This window comes from Rhineura floridana, chromosome 8, assembly GCF_030035675.1.
Source record: "Rhineura floridana isolate rRhiFlo1 chromosome 8, rRhiFlo1.hap2, whole genome shotgun sequence".
NCBI lineage: Eukaryota > Metazoa > Chordata > Lepidosauria > Squamata > Rhineuridae > Rhineura > Rhineura floridana.
In genome coordinates, this window is record NC_084487.1 from 124397456 (window position 1) to 124417496 (window position 20041).

The following is a 20041-nucleotide window of genomic DNA, read 5'->3' on the forward strand; positions in this document are numbered from 1 at the left end:
CAGCAGCTGTGAAAAAGGTTCATGCCAGGCTAGGGACCATTAGGAAAGGGATTGAAAATACAACTGCCAACATCATAATGCCATTATACAAATTTGTGGTGCGAATGCACTTGGGAGTACTGTGTACAGTTCTGGTTGCCTCACCTCAAAAAGGATATTGTAAAGCTGGAAAAGATTCAAAAAGAACAACCAAAATGAACAAAGGGATGGAGCAACTCCTGTCTGCGGAAAACTTAAAACATTTGGGGATTTTTAATTTAGAGAGAAGGCAAGCAAGAGGGGAGAAGATAGAGGTGTATACAATTATGCATAGTGTGAAGTGGATAGAGAAAAGTTTATTTTCTCTCGCTCGCATAACCCTAGAACTTAGGGACATCAAAAGAAGCTGAATGTCAGAAGATTTGGGACAGACAAAAGAAAGTACAGTAGAACCTTGCTATAACATGACTCACTGTACTGTGTATTCGGATATACTATGGGCACGACAATGTCCCCAGGTACATTACTGCAGACAGTACCGCAGTTTTCATTATAACATGGCGGTTGGAGGACAAAGGATTAACCCGCATCATAGGGATTCCACGTTATAATGAAAACTGCGGTACTGTCTGCAGCAATGTAGTTGGGGACATTGTTACTATGGAATTTGCTCCAACAAGAGGTAGCAATGGCCACCAACTTGGATGGCTTTAAAAGAGGATTAGACAAATTCATGGAGGATAAAGCTATCAGTGGCTACTAGCCAAAACAGCTATTAATTCAAGTATACCCTCCAGAGGAACCTTTGGGGATGGAGTGGGGGAGATTCAGTGACAGACACATTCTTGCACAAATGGAAGTACCTTCTACATGCACACAGCAATATTTCTGGATCCAAGCCAATATGTTTTGTGCCATCTTACTTTAAAAAGCAAAACTTATAACTGAAATGTAATATGATAAAAATTCTCTAGCAGACAGAGGCAGATGCGAACAATTTACAGCTGGAACCTGACATGCAACATCTACATATATTATTCCACAATTGCAAAACCAAGGTTGGCAATTGCTAGAAGTTCAGCACGACTTTACTTTGAGCAATGCGCTTTTCTTTGCAGGATTGTGCACAAGCAGAAGCCACAGAACTGGGCAGCAGGCAGAGTAGTTGCCAAAATACTCTAAACTACCATTCAGTAATAGACTCTTTTATGAAACATTCCATTTAAATATATATAAATTATACACACCAGGCTGCCTCCTTTGCCTGAAGCACCTTAAAATCAGAATGGCACGAGTAAGATGCTTTGGGATACAGTAAATAAGTTCAAGGTCAGGCATTAAATTATCTTGATTTCAGCCTTAGAGCTAGATAATTGTTGGCTTTGTCAATATGCTGAATGCTGCTTAACAGGTGACTTGAGCAATTTTCTCCACAATAACAACTCACCAAGGCAGTTGTGTCCATCATGAGCCAACATGAACCCATCGTAACACGTACACCTGTAGTTGCCTGGAATGTTAATGCATTCATGTACACAGCCTCCATTGTAAAAGTCATTTTCACACTCATCAATGTCTAAAAACAGAAGAGAAAAACCCACAATTATTATTAGCAAAAAAATCAGCACATGATTGAGAAACAACATTGTTTTATAGGGGGGGAAATGAAGTGATTTGCAATATTGGGTTACCTCTCACATTAAAATCTCCATTTACAAGAGTACACTAAAGTCATCTCCATAATACAAACCTAACTAAAAATATCTACTTTTGATTACTTGAGAAACAGACTTGTAGGAGCGCTTCCATGAAACCCATGGCTTACATATTAGATTGTAAGCTCCCCAGGCTTTCTAACATGGCATATACCCTGATAGCAGAGAGAAAGAAAGAGACAGAGAGTGTCATGCCACCCAGCCCTGAATTTCAACCATATTTTTCTTTCTATAGCATCAGCTGAGTAACATGGGATTTTTACAGAGGAACCAAACAAAAAGTAAGATCCCTGAACATAACTAAATTTCAGCAGACAGATGGTAAAACAAGGAGAAAGGGAGACACAAGAGGCAAATAAGTTGTGGCCTGCTCTGGATGGGATTACACTCCCTTTGAAGGAGCAGGTACCCAGCTTGGGGGTACTTCTGATCCTTTACTGTCGCTTGAGGGTCAAATGGCCTTGGTGGCGTGAAGTACATGCCATCAGCTTCGGCTCGTGGCCCAGCTGCGTCCCTATCTGGACAGGGATAGCCTAACTTCAGTTGTCTATGCTCCAAAAACGTCCAGGTTAGACAACTATACCTGGGGCTGCCTCTGAAGATGGTTCAGAAACTGCGCTAGTGCAGAATTCGGTGGCCAGATTGATGACAGGGGTTAGTCGGTTGATACATATAACACCAATTCTGGCATGGCTGCAATGGCTACCAATATGTTTCCAGGCTCAATTCAAAGTGCTAAGTTTGACCTACAAAGTCTTATGCGGCTTAGGACCTCAATATCTCAAGGACTGTCTCTCCACGTATGAACCAACCTTAACTCTGTGCTCATCATCAGAGACCTTTCTTCCTGTGCCCCCTCCACAGGAGGCTCAGAAGGTGGCAACATGAGAACAGGCTTTTACAGTGGTGGCCCCCCAGCTGTGGAATGCTCTTCCAAGGGAGGCATGCCTGGCGCCTTCTTTATTCATCTTTAGGTGCCAGGAAAAGACTTTCCTTTTCACTCAGGCCTTTGGCCCTTGAGGAGTGCTTCGTTTCTTTCACTTGGATTGTAAGTTTTTATATTAGATGTTCTTAAATGTGTGTTGTAATTGTATGTTTTAAAATCTGACTTCAGCAACAACAACAATCTTTATTTACAGTCGACCGAACACAGATACAAAAACATGGTATTAAATATTAAAAGATAAAAAAGATAAAATGCTTGAAATCAGAAGCTATAGCAAACAAAAAACAGTCCAGTTGAGTTAGTTGCCATTTACAATCTTACAGGGTCTGATTGAGATGGCCAGGTTCAGAAATTTTGCCACCTGCACGGTTATTGCCTTATCAGAACCCTCAAGTAGAGTGATCAGAAGAGACTCAAGGGGGCGGCCTGGGAAGGACTAGATAATTGGGTATATTAGATCTTTTCTGGCCCCTGCATAGCATCTATAGTTAAACAAAATATGTAAGATAGACTCGACTTTGACACTATCGCAGGGACAGCGTCTGTTATTGCTTGGGATTTTATTATATCTGCCCTCCAATAGTTTAGATGGTAGGGCATTAAATCGAGCCAATGAAAATGCCCTCCTATACTTGGGAACAGATAACCAGCTAAGCTAGGGCATCCCATCTTTACAAGGAGGCCCTGATAGGCCCAGTGTCAGGGGGGAGCAGGGGCCCTGGGCAGCTGCCGAGAGCTCTTGGGTGTCAATATCCTCCAACCTCTGTTTAACTATCACCTTGGCACTTCCAGGCTCCATAGATAACAAATCAGAGGGAGAGAGACCTACTGAGATAACTTTTTTGACTACCAACTTTGTCCAGGATGGCTCAAAAGTATCTCTCATTACCAGGGATGTAAAGGGGCTGTGAGTGTCCACACGGCGGCAGCAGCGAAGCCAGTACTGAATAACACAAAACCCAAGCTGAGCATTTCAGAGAGTTAAGGCCAGCCTCCAGATTGAGGGTGGCTCCAGAAATCTGTTTTGCATTGTATTTTTAAAATCTTACGTAATTTGTCTAGAGACCATTGGATATGAGGCAACCAAAAAATGAAATTGTTGTTGTTGCTGTTGTTGTAGATGCAGTTACACACACTTATACAGATAGAGAGATAGAGAGATACAAAAACACCCCCAAACACATACATTCTCCTACACTTAGGTTGCAATGCTAACTTCCTGATTCTTGCTGCTGGAGTGGCTTAGGATTTGTGGATATTCCTGTCTGCTGGCCTCTGCCACCACATAGGCTCCTGCTACAGCCACAGAAAGTGCAGCAGAGGAAATGCTTGCATTGGCAGTAGTCATCATAGGTTCTCCATATGGTTGTTATGTGGGAAAGCTGGCCATAGATATGCTGGATCCTAAGACAGCCCATTCCCTCCATGGAGTTTGTGGAGCAATAAATTAACAGGCAAACCTTCCTTCCTAACCTTCTGTCCTGGCTGATACAAACAGCAGGGCTTTGCATACAATGGTGGATCCACCGTTCCACTGTCCTGCCTGGTTTCCTTTCCATTTGGGATGAGGATTTGTAAGGTTGTGATACAGGTTTCATATAAGTGGTAAGTTCTGAGTAAGGACCTGAAGAAATAGCATCACATGGGTACTCTGGGATGGAGCTCCAAGCTTCAAGAACACCAAGTGAGAATATGTAGAATCCCCATAAACAAAATATTTGTCTTTTTATTGTAAAACAAGAATGTGAACTATTTCCAAATATAAAAATATAAATAAAATAAAATATAAATTTAAATTTACATAGATAAAAATAAAAAATATATAAAAATATAAGAATGTCCACCGCAGAAGCTGAAACTCCAAAAATAAATAAAGTAGTGGGGGGGGGAATAGAAGATAGAACCTACCAAGACGCATCCATTATAACCTGTTACTCTTCTATGCTGCTTTGAGATATGAGCTGGAGAAGTATAAATTCATTTGACTTTTTAAAACTTTATACAAAGAAAATATGCCTTATGGTTACAATGGAATCACACATAAGAATAATGAACAACAATAATCTTAAAACTACAGTCTAGACTCTAGTATGCTAAGAATTGTCTCTGAGCTTGCCTGATGACAGACCTTCAAACTTGAGCTGGATTTGGACAGAATAAGTTTTTCTTTCATAGTATGCTCTTTTACAAATGGATCTGGAACTAATTTGGGAAGCATAAATTGCAATTGACTTTCAATAATTTATGTTCTTGAACCTCTGTAGAAATACAGCCATCAGGAAGCTGTCTGCCTGCATAAATCTTAAACATCTTTTCATCTAAATCAGCTATCCAATTGCAAAACCTAGCTCTTGGGGAAATCACATGCAGCAGAGTATGGATACTAAAATGGCTTGAAATTTAATGTTTTCATTGCTTATATGTCAGTAGTTGGCTACATGGAAATATTTATTCAGATATCTGAAGGGAATAGATATACCCGTATAACGTTGAAAGAACATAACTTGAAATATATGGTGTGTTGGTAAAGAAATACTGGAGAGGAAATAAAACTGGGTTGCTTAAAGATATGAAAATGTAATGAACAAGTTATATTAATACGTGGCAGTTCAAAATCTGTATTTTTCTAATATTTATCTCAGGACACATCTGATTTTTTAAAAAAAAAATTAATTAGAGCTCTCATTCTGTACAGAAATCATAGTCAATTTAACTTACTAAGTGATTAAATCTGCATACATTTTCATATAAATAAAACATTCTGAAAAACACATTTTCTGTCTTTAAAATAATGCATGCATGAGTCAGAATAAATATAATCTTATAAAAGGTATTCTGTTTTATATGAGATAAAATGGGGAATGCTTCTTCCAACATAGTAGTTGTACTTTTTTGTAAATGCCTGTATTAAACATAAACAAAATTGTTTTCAAGATCTGCTGCTCAATTAATTGGAACCCTTTTTTTATGAAATCAAAAGGTTTTAATCAATTTTAATGAATTAGCTAAACATTACCAACCTAGAATTAACAGATTGTAGCTAACAGGTTACTCACCCATAATGAAATCATTGTGGTCATAATTTATATAACATATTTCAAATGTGCAAAGTGCAGTACAGAATTTAACTCAATGCCTTAAAAAAAAGAAACTACATAAAGTCAGTCAGCATGATTATCCCCAAACCTCCGATTAGATGTTTTGCCTAAGGCAGTCAAGGTAAAAATGTCTTACCTAAGGCAATCAATGCATTAATGAGTGAGACAAGATTTGAACAAGGAATTTTGCTGCCCATAGTTTACACTATTATGTCACAACTGTTCTCAGAACTATTTATTTATTTATTTATTATTTGATTTATATCCTGCCCTTCCTCCCAGCAGGAGCCCATGTAAGCAATTAAATGTACAATTAAAAGTTTTCAAAAGATCACTCAATCAAGCAATATGAAAGTTGACAAATATGCAGTTCACTTTGCTCTGGCAATAAAGGAGTCCACTAACTCACAGCAACATTCTTATCAGCTAAATGTTTTCAGAAATAAAATGACCAGATAGGCAAAGTGATACCTGACTCTGCAGCAATTCACATTAGTTGTGAAGTAGGTTAACTGTATGAATAATGGCTTTTCTGTTTTTGCTTGTAATTCATGTGTATATCAGGAATCAGAAGAAACTCTCCAACAGGCAACTTTCCATTATTTTATATATGTATTACATGGTAGTTGCTAAGAATGCTGCAGTCAGTGAACTCTTTTGTTGTTACAGCAGAGCCAAATACATATTTCTAATTGAGTCAAATGCTTCAACTAGTTCAATGATTGATAAAATTTAAATAGCGATGTATATGACCATCGACCATCAATACATGTACTTTTTTGAGATATTGGAAGATGTGCTAACTTACGATTTAACAAACCAATGTTGCTGCCCATTGCTGGAAGAAAAGTCCATCTTATTTTAATCCTGATTACAGTAATACAGCAGAAACAATATAGCAGACCTGCAGTGTTTGGGAAACAGCAGAATTTGAGTACAATCCTGATAAATTGTTCTGCAAATATCGCAGTCCCACTGAGTCACTTTTTTAAAAAAAGGAAATGTGTGGCAGAAAATTGAAGAAAGAACATTCACATAATGTGATTTAGATTGATCCATAAGATGTATTTCTCTGAAAAGGTTGTATTTCAACTCACTATACATCTTGTGTTGCATTTCTCTGGCTTTAGAATTAGGCTGCTTTCACACATGGGGCTGATTGCGTTAGTTTAACAGATTAAAAATGTAGCACTTCTGTCCCAATTTCTAACATCCCTTTCACACTGCAGTACCCTGCCCAAGTAGTCCGGATAGCCGGGGTGATAACCCCCCTGGGTTGAAAATGCTGCTTATGAATGCCAGGTCGGTGAATGGTAAAACAACAGCCATTCAAGATCTGATACTGGATGAGCATGCCGACCTGGCTTGTATTACAGAGACCTGGCTGGATGAAGATGGGGGGGGGGGGTTAATCTCAGCTTTGCCCACCAGGTTTCTCTGTACAGCAGCAGACAAGACCTGGGGGGCGGGGAGGTGGAGTTGCAGTGGTCTATCGTAATACCATTCCCCTGACCAGGTGCCCTATCCCACAGTCTTCAGGGTTCGAGTGTGTGTATCTGAAGTTGGGTGGCCGGGACAGAATAGGGATTCTGTTGGTGTACCGCCCACCCTGCTGCTCAACAGTCTCCCTTCCTGAGCTAGCCGGGGTGGTCTTGGGGTTGGTGTTGGAATCACCTAGGTTTGTTGTACTGGGGGACTTCAACATCCATGCCGAGACCGCTCTGGCGGGAGTGGCTCAGGATTTCATGGCCTCCATGACAACCATGGGTCTGTCCCAAGTAATATCTGGTTCCACTCATGCTGCTGGCCACACTCTGGACCTTGTGTTCTGTGCTGGATGGGATGATGGTGATCTTGGTTTGGAGGAACTCTCTGTAGTTCCGTTGTCATGGACAGATCACTACCTGGTTGGGTTCAGACTCACTGGGACTCAAAACCTCTGCAGGGGTGGGGGACCGATTAGGATGGTCCGCCCCAGGAGGCTGATGGATCCGGATGGTTTCCTGAGAGCTCTTGGGGTTTTTCCTGTCACCTCGGCAGGCGATTCTGTCGAAGCTCTGGCTGACCTCTGGAATGGGGAAATGGCCAGGGCGGTGGACATGATCGCTCCTGAGCGTCCCCTCTCACAGAATAGAGCCAAACCAGCCCCCTGGTTTACCAGGGAGCTGATGGTGATGAAACAAATGAGACGGAGACTAGAGCGACGTTGGTGGAAGACTCGGAGCGAGTCTGACCGAACACGGGCTAGAGTCTATCTGAAGGCCTACTCCATGGCAGTGCGGGCAGCAAAGAAATTATTCTTTTCAGCCACTATTGTGTCTGCAGGGAACCGACCTGCAGAGTTGTTTCGAGTGGTCAGGGGTCTCCTACATTCTAGCCCCCGAGAGGGTAATTTAGACCACTCATCAGCCCGCTGTCAAGAATTTGCACAACACTTTGCAGACAAAATCGTTCAGATTCGTTCCGACTTGGATGCTATGGTTGATACAGGCTCAGTGGATGTAACTTTGGCTCCTGCTTGTCCAATAATAATGGATTCTTTTCAACTTGTACAACCATAGGATGTGGACAGGATCCTTGAAGAGGTGAGGCCCACCACATATCTGCTAGACCCTTGCCCTTCCTGGCTTATTAAAAGTGCCAGAGGTGGCCTAGCCGAGGGGGTAAAGGAAGTGGTCAATGCCTCCCTACAACAAGGCAGAGTTCCAATGTGCCTAAAGGAGGCAGTTGTAAGGCCTTTGTTGAAAAAGCCCTCCCTGGACCCCTCTATTATGGATAATTATCGGCCAGTGTCTAATATCCCATTCCTGGGCAAGGTAATAGAGCATGTGGTGGCCTCCCAACTACAGAGATTCCTGGATGAAAGGGATTATCTAGATCCATTTCAGTCTGGTTTCAGACCTGGTTATGGGACGGAGACAGCTCTGGTCGCCTTGGTAGATGACCTACGCAGAGAACTGGACAGGGGGAGTGTGTCCCTGTTGGTTCTATTGGACCTCTCAGCGGCTTTCGATACCATCGACCATGGTATCCTTCTGGGTCGCCTTACCGGGATGGGACTTGGGGGCACCGTTTTACGATGGCTCCGTTCCTTCCTGGAGGGTCGAACCCAGAAGGTGGTGCTGGGGGATTCCTGTTCGACTCCTTGGCCATTGGCCTGTGGGGTCCCTCAGGGTTCAGTTTTGTCCCCCATGCTATTTAATATCTACATGAAACCGCTGGGAGAGGTTGTCCGGAGGTTTGGGGTTCGGTGCCATCAGTATGCAGATGACACCCAACTCTACTTCTCCTTTCCACCTAATTCCAAGGAAACTGTCTCGGTTCTAAACCAGTGTCTGATAGCAGTGGTGGACTGGATGAGGGTGAACAAGCTGAAGCTTAATCCAGACAAGCCAGAGGTGCTCCTAGTCAGTCGAAAGGCGGATCAGGGAATAGGGGTTCAGCCTGTGCTGGATGGGGTTACACTCCCCCTGAAGACGCAGGTTTGCAGTTTGGGTGTGCTCCTGGACTCAGCCTTAAACCTGGAGGCCCAGGTTTCTGCGGTGGCCAGGAATGCTTTTGCACAGTTAAGACTAGTGCGCCAACTGTGCCCGTTCCTAGAGTCGTCTGATTTGGCTATGGTGACACATGCCTTAGTTACATCCCGCTTAGACTACTGTAACGCGCTCTATGTGGGGCTGCCTTTGAAGACTGCTCGGAAACTTCAGTTGATGCAACGAGCTGCAGCCAGAATGTTAACTGGGGCTGGTTACAGGGACCATACAACTCCCCTGCTGCAACAGCTCCACTGACTGCCAGTCTGTTTCCGGACACAATTCAAAGTGCTGGTTATGACCTATAAAGCCCTATACGGCTTAGGTCCAGGCTATTTGTCAGACCGTATCTCCCTATATGAACCTGCCCGGGCCCTGAGATCTTCAGGAGAGACCCTTCTCATGATCCCAACACCTTCACAAGTGCGACTGGTGGGGACACGAGATAGGGCCTTTTCGGTGGCTGCCCCTAGGCTCTGGAACTCCCTCCCTAGGGAGGCAAGAATGGCCTCCTCTGTGCAGTCTTTCTGCCGACAGCTAAAGACTTTTTTCTTCCGGCAGGGCTTTGGAACTGAAGGTTTTAAGGGTAGTGACTGAAGAGGATGCTGTATGTTTATTGTTTTACTTGTATGCTCCTAAACTGGGCTGCAGTTTTTTAAGAGTAACTGGTTTTAACATCTTAATAGTTTAATCCTGTTTTAATGCTGATTTTATATGTTTATATGTTTTATATTTTTATAGATTCTTAATGATATGTACTATTTTTATCTGGAAGCCGCCTTGAGTTCCAGTTTGGAAAAAAGGGTGGGGTATAAATAAAGATGATAATAATAATAATAATAATAATAATAATAATAATAATAATAATACCTGTTGTATTAAGGAACAGCAGCTTTTTCAGCCAATATACCGGCATTTTGCGCATATACCAGCATGTCTTTCACATGGCTTGTTTTCGTCCTTCACCCATGCGCACTGTTCCCCGCTGTGTAGGAGGTCTAAGATCTCGCCCCGTCGCCATGCAAGCCCTCTCCCTTTAGGATCTGACTTTTAAAATTATTTTAGTTGTATCAAGACAGGGGTGTGTGTGGGAAATGCTGCTGCTATCTGCGCCAATGCCGGAATACCGGTACAACATTCATCAGGCAAAAAAAAAGCACCCCACACAACTAAAGGGCAGGAACGTACTGCATGCTGGGATGCCTGTCATGTGAGCAGCTGCAGCTAGCGAAAAACTCCTGCAATCTTCTGGGTTCCCAGCCTTGCTCACGGATTATTTTTGGTATCATTTATCACAGAAATTAGCGCTAAACTTCCACTACATTCCACTAGAATTCTGGAGCTAGCTTGCGTGTCGTGTGAAAGATCAAATATACACTAATCCGCAAATTACCACGTAAGAAATCGTCAGAATAATGGAATAATGTGCAGTGTGAAAGCAGCCTTAAATGCAGATTTCTGACATTTAACAATGCAATAGTGAAACAACAGAGGAACCTCAATTTACAAGCAATGCATAAGACCTCATCCTCATTTTTTTAGGCCTATTAAAATAAGGAAAAATGGCATCTCTCCTGCATAGTCACTGATGGAATCTGCTTATGATCTAAAGGACAAATATTTTACAAAATATCTGGTTGTCTGAGTTTTCTGTAGTTATTCTAAAAATGAACTATGATTTATTTTGGGAAGAAAACAAATATGCCTGTAAATTTGCCTTCACTGTTCAAAATGGGCACCCATCTATCTACTAAACCTTTGGTTAATTAATCAAATGATTAAACTAATAAAAAAACTTGACCCCTATTTATAAGATCACTATTTGGGATGAAGTATTAGTGCCAAACTCACATAGCGGAGGACTCAGTCTGCCAACTTTTAGTAGTTCTGTAAGGCTAAATTAATGTTATTGAGGTCTGATTTCTACATTCAGAAAGGTTTTCACAAAGTAGAAAGAGAGATGATTAAGGATTTATTTATTACATTTACACCCTACCTTTCTTTCATCAAGGAACCCAAGGTGGCATACATGTGGTTCCCAGAGAGTCCCCCATTCAGGCACAGACCAGACCCAGACCTACTTAGCTTCAGCAAGGTGGTGGCCTCATGTGCCTTCAGATCATAGCCTTGGATTATTTCCTATGCTGCTTGTTAAGACTCATATGCTTACATTTGTATCATGAGATGTGAGCAACGTTTGAAAGGAAACACACATTTACAAGGACTTGCACTGTTCTTGGCCTTCTCTAACAAGACACAATGTAAGGTATCAACCTTGCCCACCTCTCCTGAGTGTTAGAGGACATGGGGAGAGGAAGGTCAGGGTCAGTGGCAACATCAAATAATGACAGACAAAGTTTGTGGATTGCAGCCTAAATGATTTTTTCCCCCAGGATGGGGAGACCCAAACATTTCAGCCGTATCTCATTGGAAAGGTATACCACCCCTATGATAATCTGAAACTTTAAAGACTGGCTTTCTTAAATTAAAGACAGCCATTTTTCTTTACCTCTGCCTATCCAGTAACCTGTGTGTTTCATTCAAGCTTTGGCACCTTTAATTTCTCAGAAATGGGGAGCAGCCATTGCTTCTTTAACCCAGAGTCCTAGGTGTGGAACCTGATACAGTATCTGTAGCACCTGGGAGAGACTTTTGCAGTTTGCAGCCTACCAGCTGACCTCATGGCTACAACTTTCATCCTAATGTTTGTACTCCCCACCCCCAATTCCTCCTTTGTTTAAGATTTTCCCTGATAATGGGTTCTCAAGAACTCAAAAACTTGCCACAGTTTTGTGACATTTTGGTTGGTCCCAATAAAGGTAATGCCCAACTATGGGTTTCGAAGTGTGATCATTTGAGTTGGTCTTTTAGGTTCTTTTTTCAGATCTATGATCATGCTTTTTTGAGATGGGATTATCAGAATTTAATTTGCTTACAGAAAAGGCTCTGCTGCCTCTTGAATCAATATTCTTATTGAGGATTTTAAGCAGTTTTTTGCTTAACTACAAAGATGAACAAAATACCAACAGACAACCTTGACCATCTACAACAGAAAGTATATTCTGGCAGGCTGAGTGTTCACTTTTAATTCTAATCTGAATTTGACAAATAAAGTTTATCATTCCCTTTTATTTATTGATGTATTAAATGTGAAATTCCCTCCCTCTCAAACATAAACAAGGTACTTGCAGGGTTAATTTGATTCCCATGGAACAAAGAAAGCCATGTATGAACCCATTAGCTCTCCTTCCTTCCAGTGCTAAAGAAAGAGGCTTGTATATAAAGCATTGTCTTTCTTAAGATTAATGCATTTTGCCTCTATACGTTGTGGCCTTGCAAATGACATTATTTTTTTAAAAAAAATCAATTAGAAACCTGCCACGTACCTCTTTGTTTTTATTGCCTTCCAGTTGTCATGATATTTTCAAGATGCTAGTGCTCGAGGAAACTGTAAAATTTTAAAAGGCCTAAGGACTGTTTCAGAAGACAAGGTCAAGGGTGAGCAATGGGAATGGAAAAGCCGAAGAAGGAAAACCTGACATTGATTAGGACAAGAGGTAAGTTACAAGTGCAACAACTTCCCAGGGTTTGAATTGCTTTGATAAAAGGATGTTCTGTTTTTAAAGTAGAACATTGTGTTAATTAACATAGCAATACCAGGATTACTGTGTTATCACCAATTATTGCTGTTGTAAATGGTCACTGCTTAGAATTTTTACAAACTGTACTTTTGGGGGGGAGGTCTTTGTGGGGCTCAATTGATGACTGCAGAGGATCTTTTGCCATTAACACTGACATCTTAAGCATTTGGGATGGTGCAAACCCAGAGGCCAAGGATAAAAAGCTTGTTTATGTCCTTCATGTCCTGCTCATGGCAGCGAGAATTGTTGTGACTCACTTTTCTGAAACATTTTGAGGAAGCCACAGTAGAAGCCTAGTATAATAAATAAGCTTTGATTCCTAGCTATGTCTGAGAAGCCAAACAAAAAGGTTCAATTGCTTAGGCCCTAAATAAAACAAGACATGTTCTATTCAATTTAATTTTATTCAGTTTACATCAGAACAGAAGGGGTTTAGAAAAATTCTAACATGCTTTGTGAAATGGAGTAGTAAAGCCTGTTTCTTATCCTGGAATAGTACACTAAAGCCAATTTCTTATTCTGGAGGCTGTGTTAGAAAAGGAGACTTGAATGTCGTACACAGTAAATATGATCCTTTGGACAGGCCAGACAAATTTATAAATCATTATTGTTTTTGCATTGTGCATTAACCATTTGTTATCTCATTTTTGTGGGGGGGTTACATTTCTAAATTTCTGAAAACTTAATAAAAATTATATAATAAAAGAAAAACTATGCTTTTTTGCATTTTGTGGCCATTTGGCTCATTCTTTTCTCTCTCAGTGAGTGTATAGACACAACTGCTAAATGAGGATAACAATGCATCTAATGAAGGTATATTAGTATAGCATAGTATAGTATTTATTTATTACGGTCACAGACCAGCAAAGTTATATAAAACATATAAAAGATAGTTTAAAAAATGACATAAGAGCAAAATACAGTTTTATAAAATTCCCTGTCTCAGAAGGAGAACAACTTTTTTTTCCTGATTTGCATTAAAATTATAATAAACTCAGAAACCCTTTCAGTGATATAAGAGGACACATCCCTTAAACAGTTTAGTACCAAGGTTGTGGAGTTACTTCCAGAAAAGGCTGTTAATAATGGAAATTTATCTTCTTTCTGCATTCCTTATACATGTTACAATACAAAAGAAAATGTTCCACAGATTCTATTGTTCCAGCACCACAGGGACACATCCATTCATTAACCAGGTTCTTACTAAATCGTCCTTCCAATCGTGCTGATGGCAGCACACTAAAGCTAGCAACGGTAAATGCTCTTCTGTACTTTGGGATGGTTATTATATGCAGATATGAAGCTGTAGTGAGTCCATAGTTGGTAAAGTGATTATAGAAATATAGAGTAACAGCGAACAAGATTTGTTAGCAGCAGTTCTTAAATGTTGTAGATCTAAGTCTATTACAGTTATCTTTTCAGCACCAGGTCAAGACTTTTCTCTTCTCCCAGATATTTTAGCATGTGTTTTTTTAAATTGTTAAAAGATGTGTTTTAAACTTGTATATTTGTTTTTAATGTTTTTAGTTACTGTAAACCACCCAGAGAGCTTTGGCTATGGGGCGGTATACAAATACAATAAATAAAATAAAATAAAAAATCAATAAATTACTCTTTGAACAGGAAATTCGACCTTCTGAAGCCCATAGTTGCTCACAGCTTCCATAGAGAAGCCTAGCCTAAGTAGCTTCTTCTCCATTTCTCTTATCCAACGAGTGACATAGGAATCTGAAAGCAGTAAGAAGAGAGAGCTACTAGGCACTGCCAGGAAGTATAACCGTAGCCACCATTCAAAGGCATCAATCCATGCTTTGCATTCAACTGATCAAATACCCACTTCCAGATAAATAGCTGCATTCCCCACACAGGAAGGAAGGTCCAATAACTTCCTAAAAAATACAGACTGGACTCTTTCAATTTGGGCATTAAATCCCAATATCCAAATAGGAATACCATAAGTAAGTTGGGCCAGAGTCTTGGCTTTGTAAATTTGAACTGCAGAAGGGATAAATTAACCACCATGCATAAAAAAGAATCTTAGGAACAGCTGCTGACTAAAATTTGCTGAGTCAATTGCCTGCCTTCGTTGTTCAGACCAAAGTCCACTGTTCTGCATTTGTATGCCTAGGTATTTTATATGGGCAACTTGCTTAATATTACCATTTAAAGTCCATTTGCATTTTTTCCGAGCTTTAGGAAAAACCAAAACTTTAGACTTGCTATAATTGATAGTCAGGCTGTTCTCAGAGCAATAGGTCCCAAATGCAGACAATAATCGGTTTAGCCCAATTCTGGAAAGTGATAACAGTACAGCATCATCAGCATACAAAAGTAAGGGTATCTTAGTACTGGACAGTTTGGGAGCGTGGGAATCCACACTGCCGAGGTAAGAAGCCAAATCATTTAAAAATAAATTAAAAAGAAAAGGGGCCAAAATACAGCTTTGTCTTACACCTCTTACAGTAGGATTAGGTTGGAAACTTGTCCCTGCTGCCCACATCTGACTTGACTAGAGATCTGATTATACAGGCATTGATGAGAAACAGTAGGCGCTTGTCCATAGAACTTTTATGTAATTTGGACCATAGCAGTTATAATAATAATAAAATTTTATTTGTTAGTCGCCTATCTGTCCGACTTAACGGACACTCTAGGCGACTTACAGCAATACATTAAAATACAGTGTACCATCAAAAACAGAAACATCAATTATTCTAAAACATCAATTTATAGATCATAAAACTAATCCCTCCCAAGAATCCCATAGGCCTCCCTGAATAGCCAGGTCTTTAAGGCTCGGCGAAAACCGGTCAGGGAGGAGGCATGTCGGAGATCAAAAGGGAGATAACTCCAGAGGGTGGGGGCTACAACCGAAAATGCCCTCTCTCTGGTCCGCACCAGCCTAGCTGTTTTGGCTGGTGGGACCGAGAGGAGGTCCTGTGTGGCTGATCTTGTCAGGCGGCATAATTGGTGATGCTGGAGGCGTTCCTTCAGATAAACTGGGCCGAAACCGAGACTAAATCAAAAGCAGACGTAAGGTCAATAAAGGCAGTAAAACGCTTACCACCAAGAAATGAAGTGTATTTCTCTGCAAGTGAGCTAACACACAACAGTGGTCTAAAGTTGAGCGGCCAGCATTAAACCCAATTTGTTTCTCACCTATTATACTATTATTATCCATCCAAGTTAAAAGCTTACATTTTAAATACCTGGCATAAAGTTTCCCAATGACTGAAAGAAGGCTGATAGGGCAATAGTTAGCTGGATTGGACCTGTCACCACCAGCCAAAGAGCTCTCTGCCCCTAGATTCCTTTGAATATCAAAAATCAGTGCCTCATAATGATATAGCTTCTCTTCACTGGTAGAGGCTAGAATGTTTTATATAATTGAAGACAGGCAGAGGATTCTATAAAAGAGGCGAACTTACCCTCTGTCCTATTAGTCCATTTAATCCTTCTCAAACAAGAAGACAGAGAGGAGTCCAATAATGGAGGTCCAGTAGGCAAATGAATCTTTAAGGAAGGTTTAATTAATGTCACTAATGGATAGGGATCACTATCTGTACAGTCATCAACATAAAAAGCTTGAATTGCCCTTTTGAATGACTGAGTAACAAGGACATAGTTGACAGTTCTACTCCCTAATAAAGAACTAAAAGTAAACACACCCATCATATCACCTGGAGTACTTCCATTCAAAATAATTTTGTTATGGCAGTATGCAAGGAGAGCTGAACATGTGCCAGAAAAAAACTATTGTAACATCCTAAGAGTATCTGATATATGGAGATTGCCCTATTGTACGATCAGTTACTTTAACATGTTGAGATCCTGCTAGTGTATCATCATTGGGGCCAAGCCAGGCGTTAAAGTCACCAGCCATGAGGACCCATGCTAATGGAAACTTTACCTCAATGTGGGTAATATATTGTTCTAGCTCTTCCCACTGGGCTTTCTTGCCAGAATAACATGTAGTTGGAGGGACATAGATGTTAAACAGTAAAACTTGAAAACAACTAAATTAGGGTTGCCATAGCAACAGTTCCACAGCTGGGGAGTGCAAGTACCTCCACATTAAGGGATATGGAAACCAAGCAAAGCAATCCTGCACTCGGCGTACCTCTACTTGAAAATTTAGTTGATGCCAGCGAGGTAGCAATATACCCATTGAACATTATCTGTTCACAAGCCCAGGTCTCCTGCAGCAGAACAATATCAAAGGATTTGATATAATTAATAAATGTTCCATCCCTAATCTTCCCCTTCCAACCCACTATGTTCCAAGAGAGACATCTGAGCAAGAGTGGAAAGTTACGTGTCTTAGGGAGTCAATCAGTAGGGTTAAGTTCCTCCAACACACCTTCATGATCAAAAAAATAAATAAATACTGCCACTCTTAATTGGTAAAATCTGCTTATTAAAAGGCCTAGAAGGAGGGTTAGAAATAGGAGATGATCCTAATTCACGAGATTCCAAAAACTGGAAACCAACCCAATTCTTTGAGCAAGCAGCACCAGCATTTACTATAGGAGCATTAGGCTTAACCACCAGTCCTTCCTCAGGATGGAGATCGATAGTTTTAAACGCTCCATCTTGCTCTGGTTTCTTGACTATACAGACTGGGGAGAGCACTTTAGTGGTTAGTAGCAGTGGAACTGCTAAATCCTCATATGGGTTTATCTGATTTCCCATTAGTTATAAAAAGTCTCAGAAGCTTAATTTTAACTATACAGTATTTAATCTCTCTATGATATTTATCTGCTCTGCCTGTGGAAGTGCAGAGAAGGAACCAAAGAGATGGGACTCCTCCAATTCCCAGAAGTCATCTCTGACCTGAGGTAATGAATGAAATATAGAAGGTATATACTTTGCCTTTTCTAATTCCAACTGTGGAGGACTTGAGGGAATAACTATAGACAGGGGCAAGTCAGTAGATGTGGGATCATCCCATCTAATTAAATCTAGGCTTTCTTTTAATGAGACTAGATCCTGTTGCAAACTAGGCACTATTATTTTGGGTAGATGGAAATTTCACAGTGGTCTGTTAAACATATTTTGTACCTTTTGGATCTGCACCACCTGACGGAATATGCTGGATAGTTTCCTATTTTTTTTATACTATCTGATCTCTTCCAACTTACACCCTTAACATTAGAACTGGTGCCAGAACCTCTTATGGCACCACTATGTCTCCTGTTAGGAAAGAGAGGCTTAAGAAATAGATCTTTAAATACTCTTATAGGAGAAATACCAAATGAATTAAGCAAAAACATTTTCTTGATTAAAAGCGTAGGAATATCTGTTTTGCTAAAACTAGGAAGAACTCTGGTGTGTGTTGGTAAAGAAGGCAGCAATTCAACAGCTCTCATATCAATGAATCTAACCCCCAATAGTTGTCTTAGGTGATGTTTAACCATCTGAACTGAATCCCAGTGTGGCATACCTCCATTAAAGGGCATAATATTTAGGACAACCTGGTATACCTGTAAAACCAGATGATGTCCTATGCCCCCTAAAGGTTGCTCCCTACTTTCTTTGGGGATATAGTTAGCCAATGATTTAGACTGGGCTAAAGAGATAGCTTTCTCTGCCAATATTGGGGGCTGATTGGAAGCAGTAAGATTCCCAGAAGCTAAATGTCTGCTTGGAACATGAGAGACTAAGTGGTTTAAGATCCTCACTAATTCTCTTGATTGGGAACAGATATTTTGTGTCATATTAGCCACCAAAAAACACTGATTTGCCAAAAATTCTATGAAATGTAAGTTGAAGAGAAAAGGCTCAGGTTTAGTAGCCTTCACCTTAGGAAGTCTAGGAGAAGCATCTCCAGCTCTGGGAGGACGAGGCTCATTATCCTCGGCAAATACCCAGTAACTATTCACGACTAGAATAGCAAAGGCCATCTCTTTCAGTTGAGGTCTTTTGAAAGGCAGAAAGTCATTGATTTTAGACTGCTTAAAAAGTGGTTGAGACACCATATCACTTGGAGAGCTACATATTTTCCTACCTTTCATAGTCAAATCTAAGGCAAGAAAACCCCATTAAAATATGTTACAATTTAACAATCAACATTATTGAATATTAAAATATTAAACCAAAACTATATGGAAACATAGAACATAAAACAAACAAAATCTCCTCCAGAGACTTATTTATAGAAACACGTTCCCCTCCTCCCAGCATGGACTTATGAGATGGACTAGAATGAGAAGTACAAAGCAGTCTAATGAAGGTAGGCACCTTTGCCATACTGTTTTAGATGCCTACTGAAAACTTTATTTCAGCAAGCCTATTATTTATTTATTTATTAAATTTATATCCTGCCCTTCCTCCCAGAAGGAGCCCAAGGCAGCAAAAATAAAAATACTAAAAATACTCTAAAACATGTTAAAAACAAAAGACTTCTCTTGCACTGAACGGCTGCATAGGGATGCTGGTGCCTTTAAACACACACTCTTTCCAAATAAAAAATAAACCATACTCCTATAGAACTTTGTAGACAAATTCCTTTGCCCAAAATGCCAAAAAGTTAATAATATTTATTAATAATAATATTTAACACAGGATCAGTTATGACACCTCTATCAACCTTCCTAGGCCAGTGGTTTTTTAGCTACATACCCTTCAGTATTTGACAGATGAAACTAGGAAGACCCTGGCCTAATCGTAGCTCTGTATAGCCTCACAGCAAGGACCATGGTTGCACCTCCTCCTTACTTGCCTTCAGAAATGCCTGCAAGATGAATCTTTGTCAGCTGACTCCTGGCTTAGCGGTTAAGAATTTTGCTGGGTAATTTTTGAAGTATATGAATGCTGTTATCTTTCATTTTACTGTTTGTATTAACTCTGGTTTTAATGTGTTTATGTTTTTCTCTCTCATGTAAGCCATTTTAAGTTTTAGGAAAATGGGATAATACATTCTAACTAAACAAATAAATGAAAGTAATTGAATAAACCAACAAAACAAAGCAAGTTGTGCCTGAGCTTCCATTATCCTACCATTACATACTGCTGAAAGCTCTTCCCTACGTGTGGTACTCAGTATTTTTTTTTCTGCAATAGCATGACCTGCTCTGCCTTCTCAAGGAGGCTGTATGAGTTTCCTTAAAATAAATGGAAATACTTACAC

General features: G+C 40.3%; 1 protein-coding gene across 7 annotated transcripts in view; it reads right to left on the reverse strand.

The window, feature by feature from the left end:
• Positions 1-20041, reverse strand: part of SCUBE1 (signal peptide, CUB domain and EGF like domain containing 1) — a 298746-nt gene that overhangs the window by 229883 nt on the left and 48822 nt on the right. For all 7 annotated transcript variants that reach the window (XM_061582352.1, XM_061582354.1, XM_061582353.1 and 4 more), the window contains one exon: positions 1427-1555. In XM_061582352.1, coding sequence (XP_061438336.1) covers positions 1427-1555 — 129 coding nt within the window. The remainder of the gene's footprint in view (positions 1-1426; positions 1556-20041) is intronic.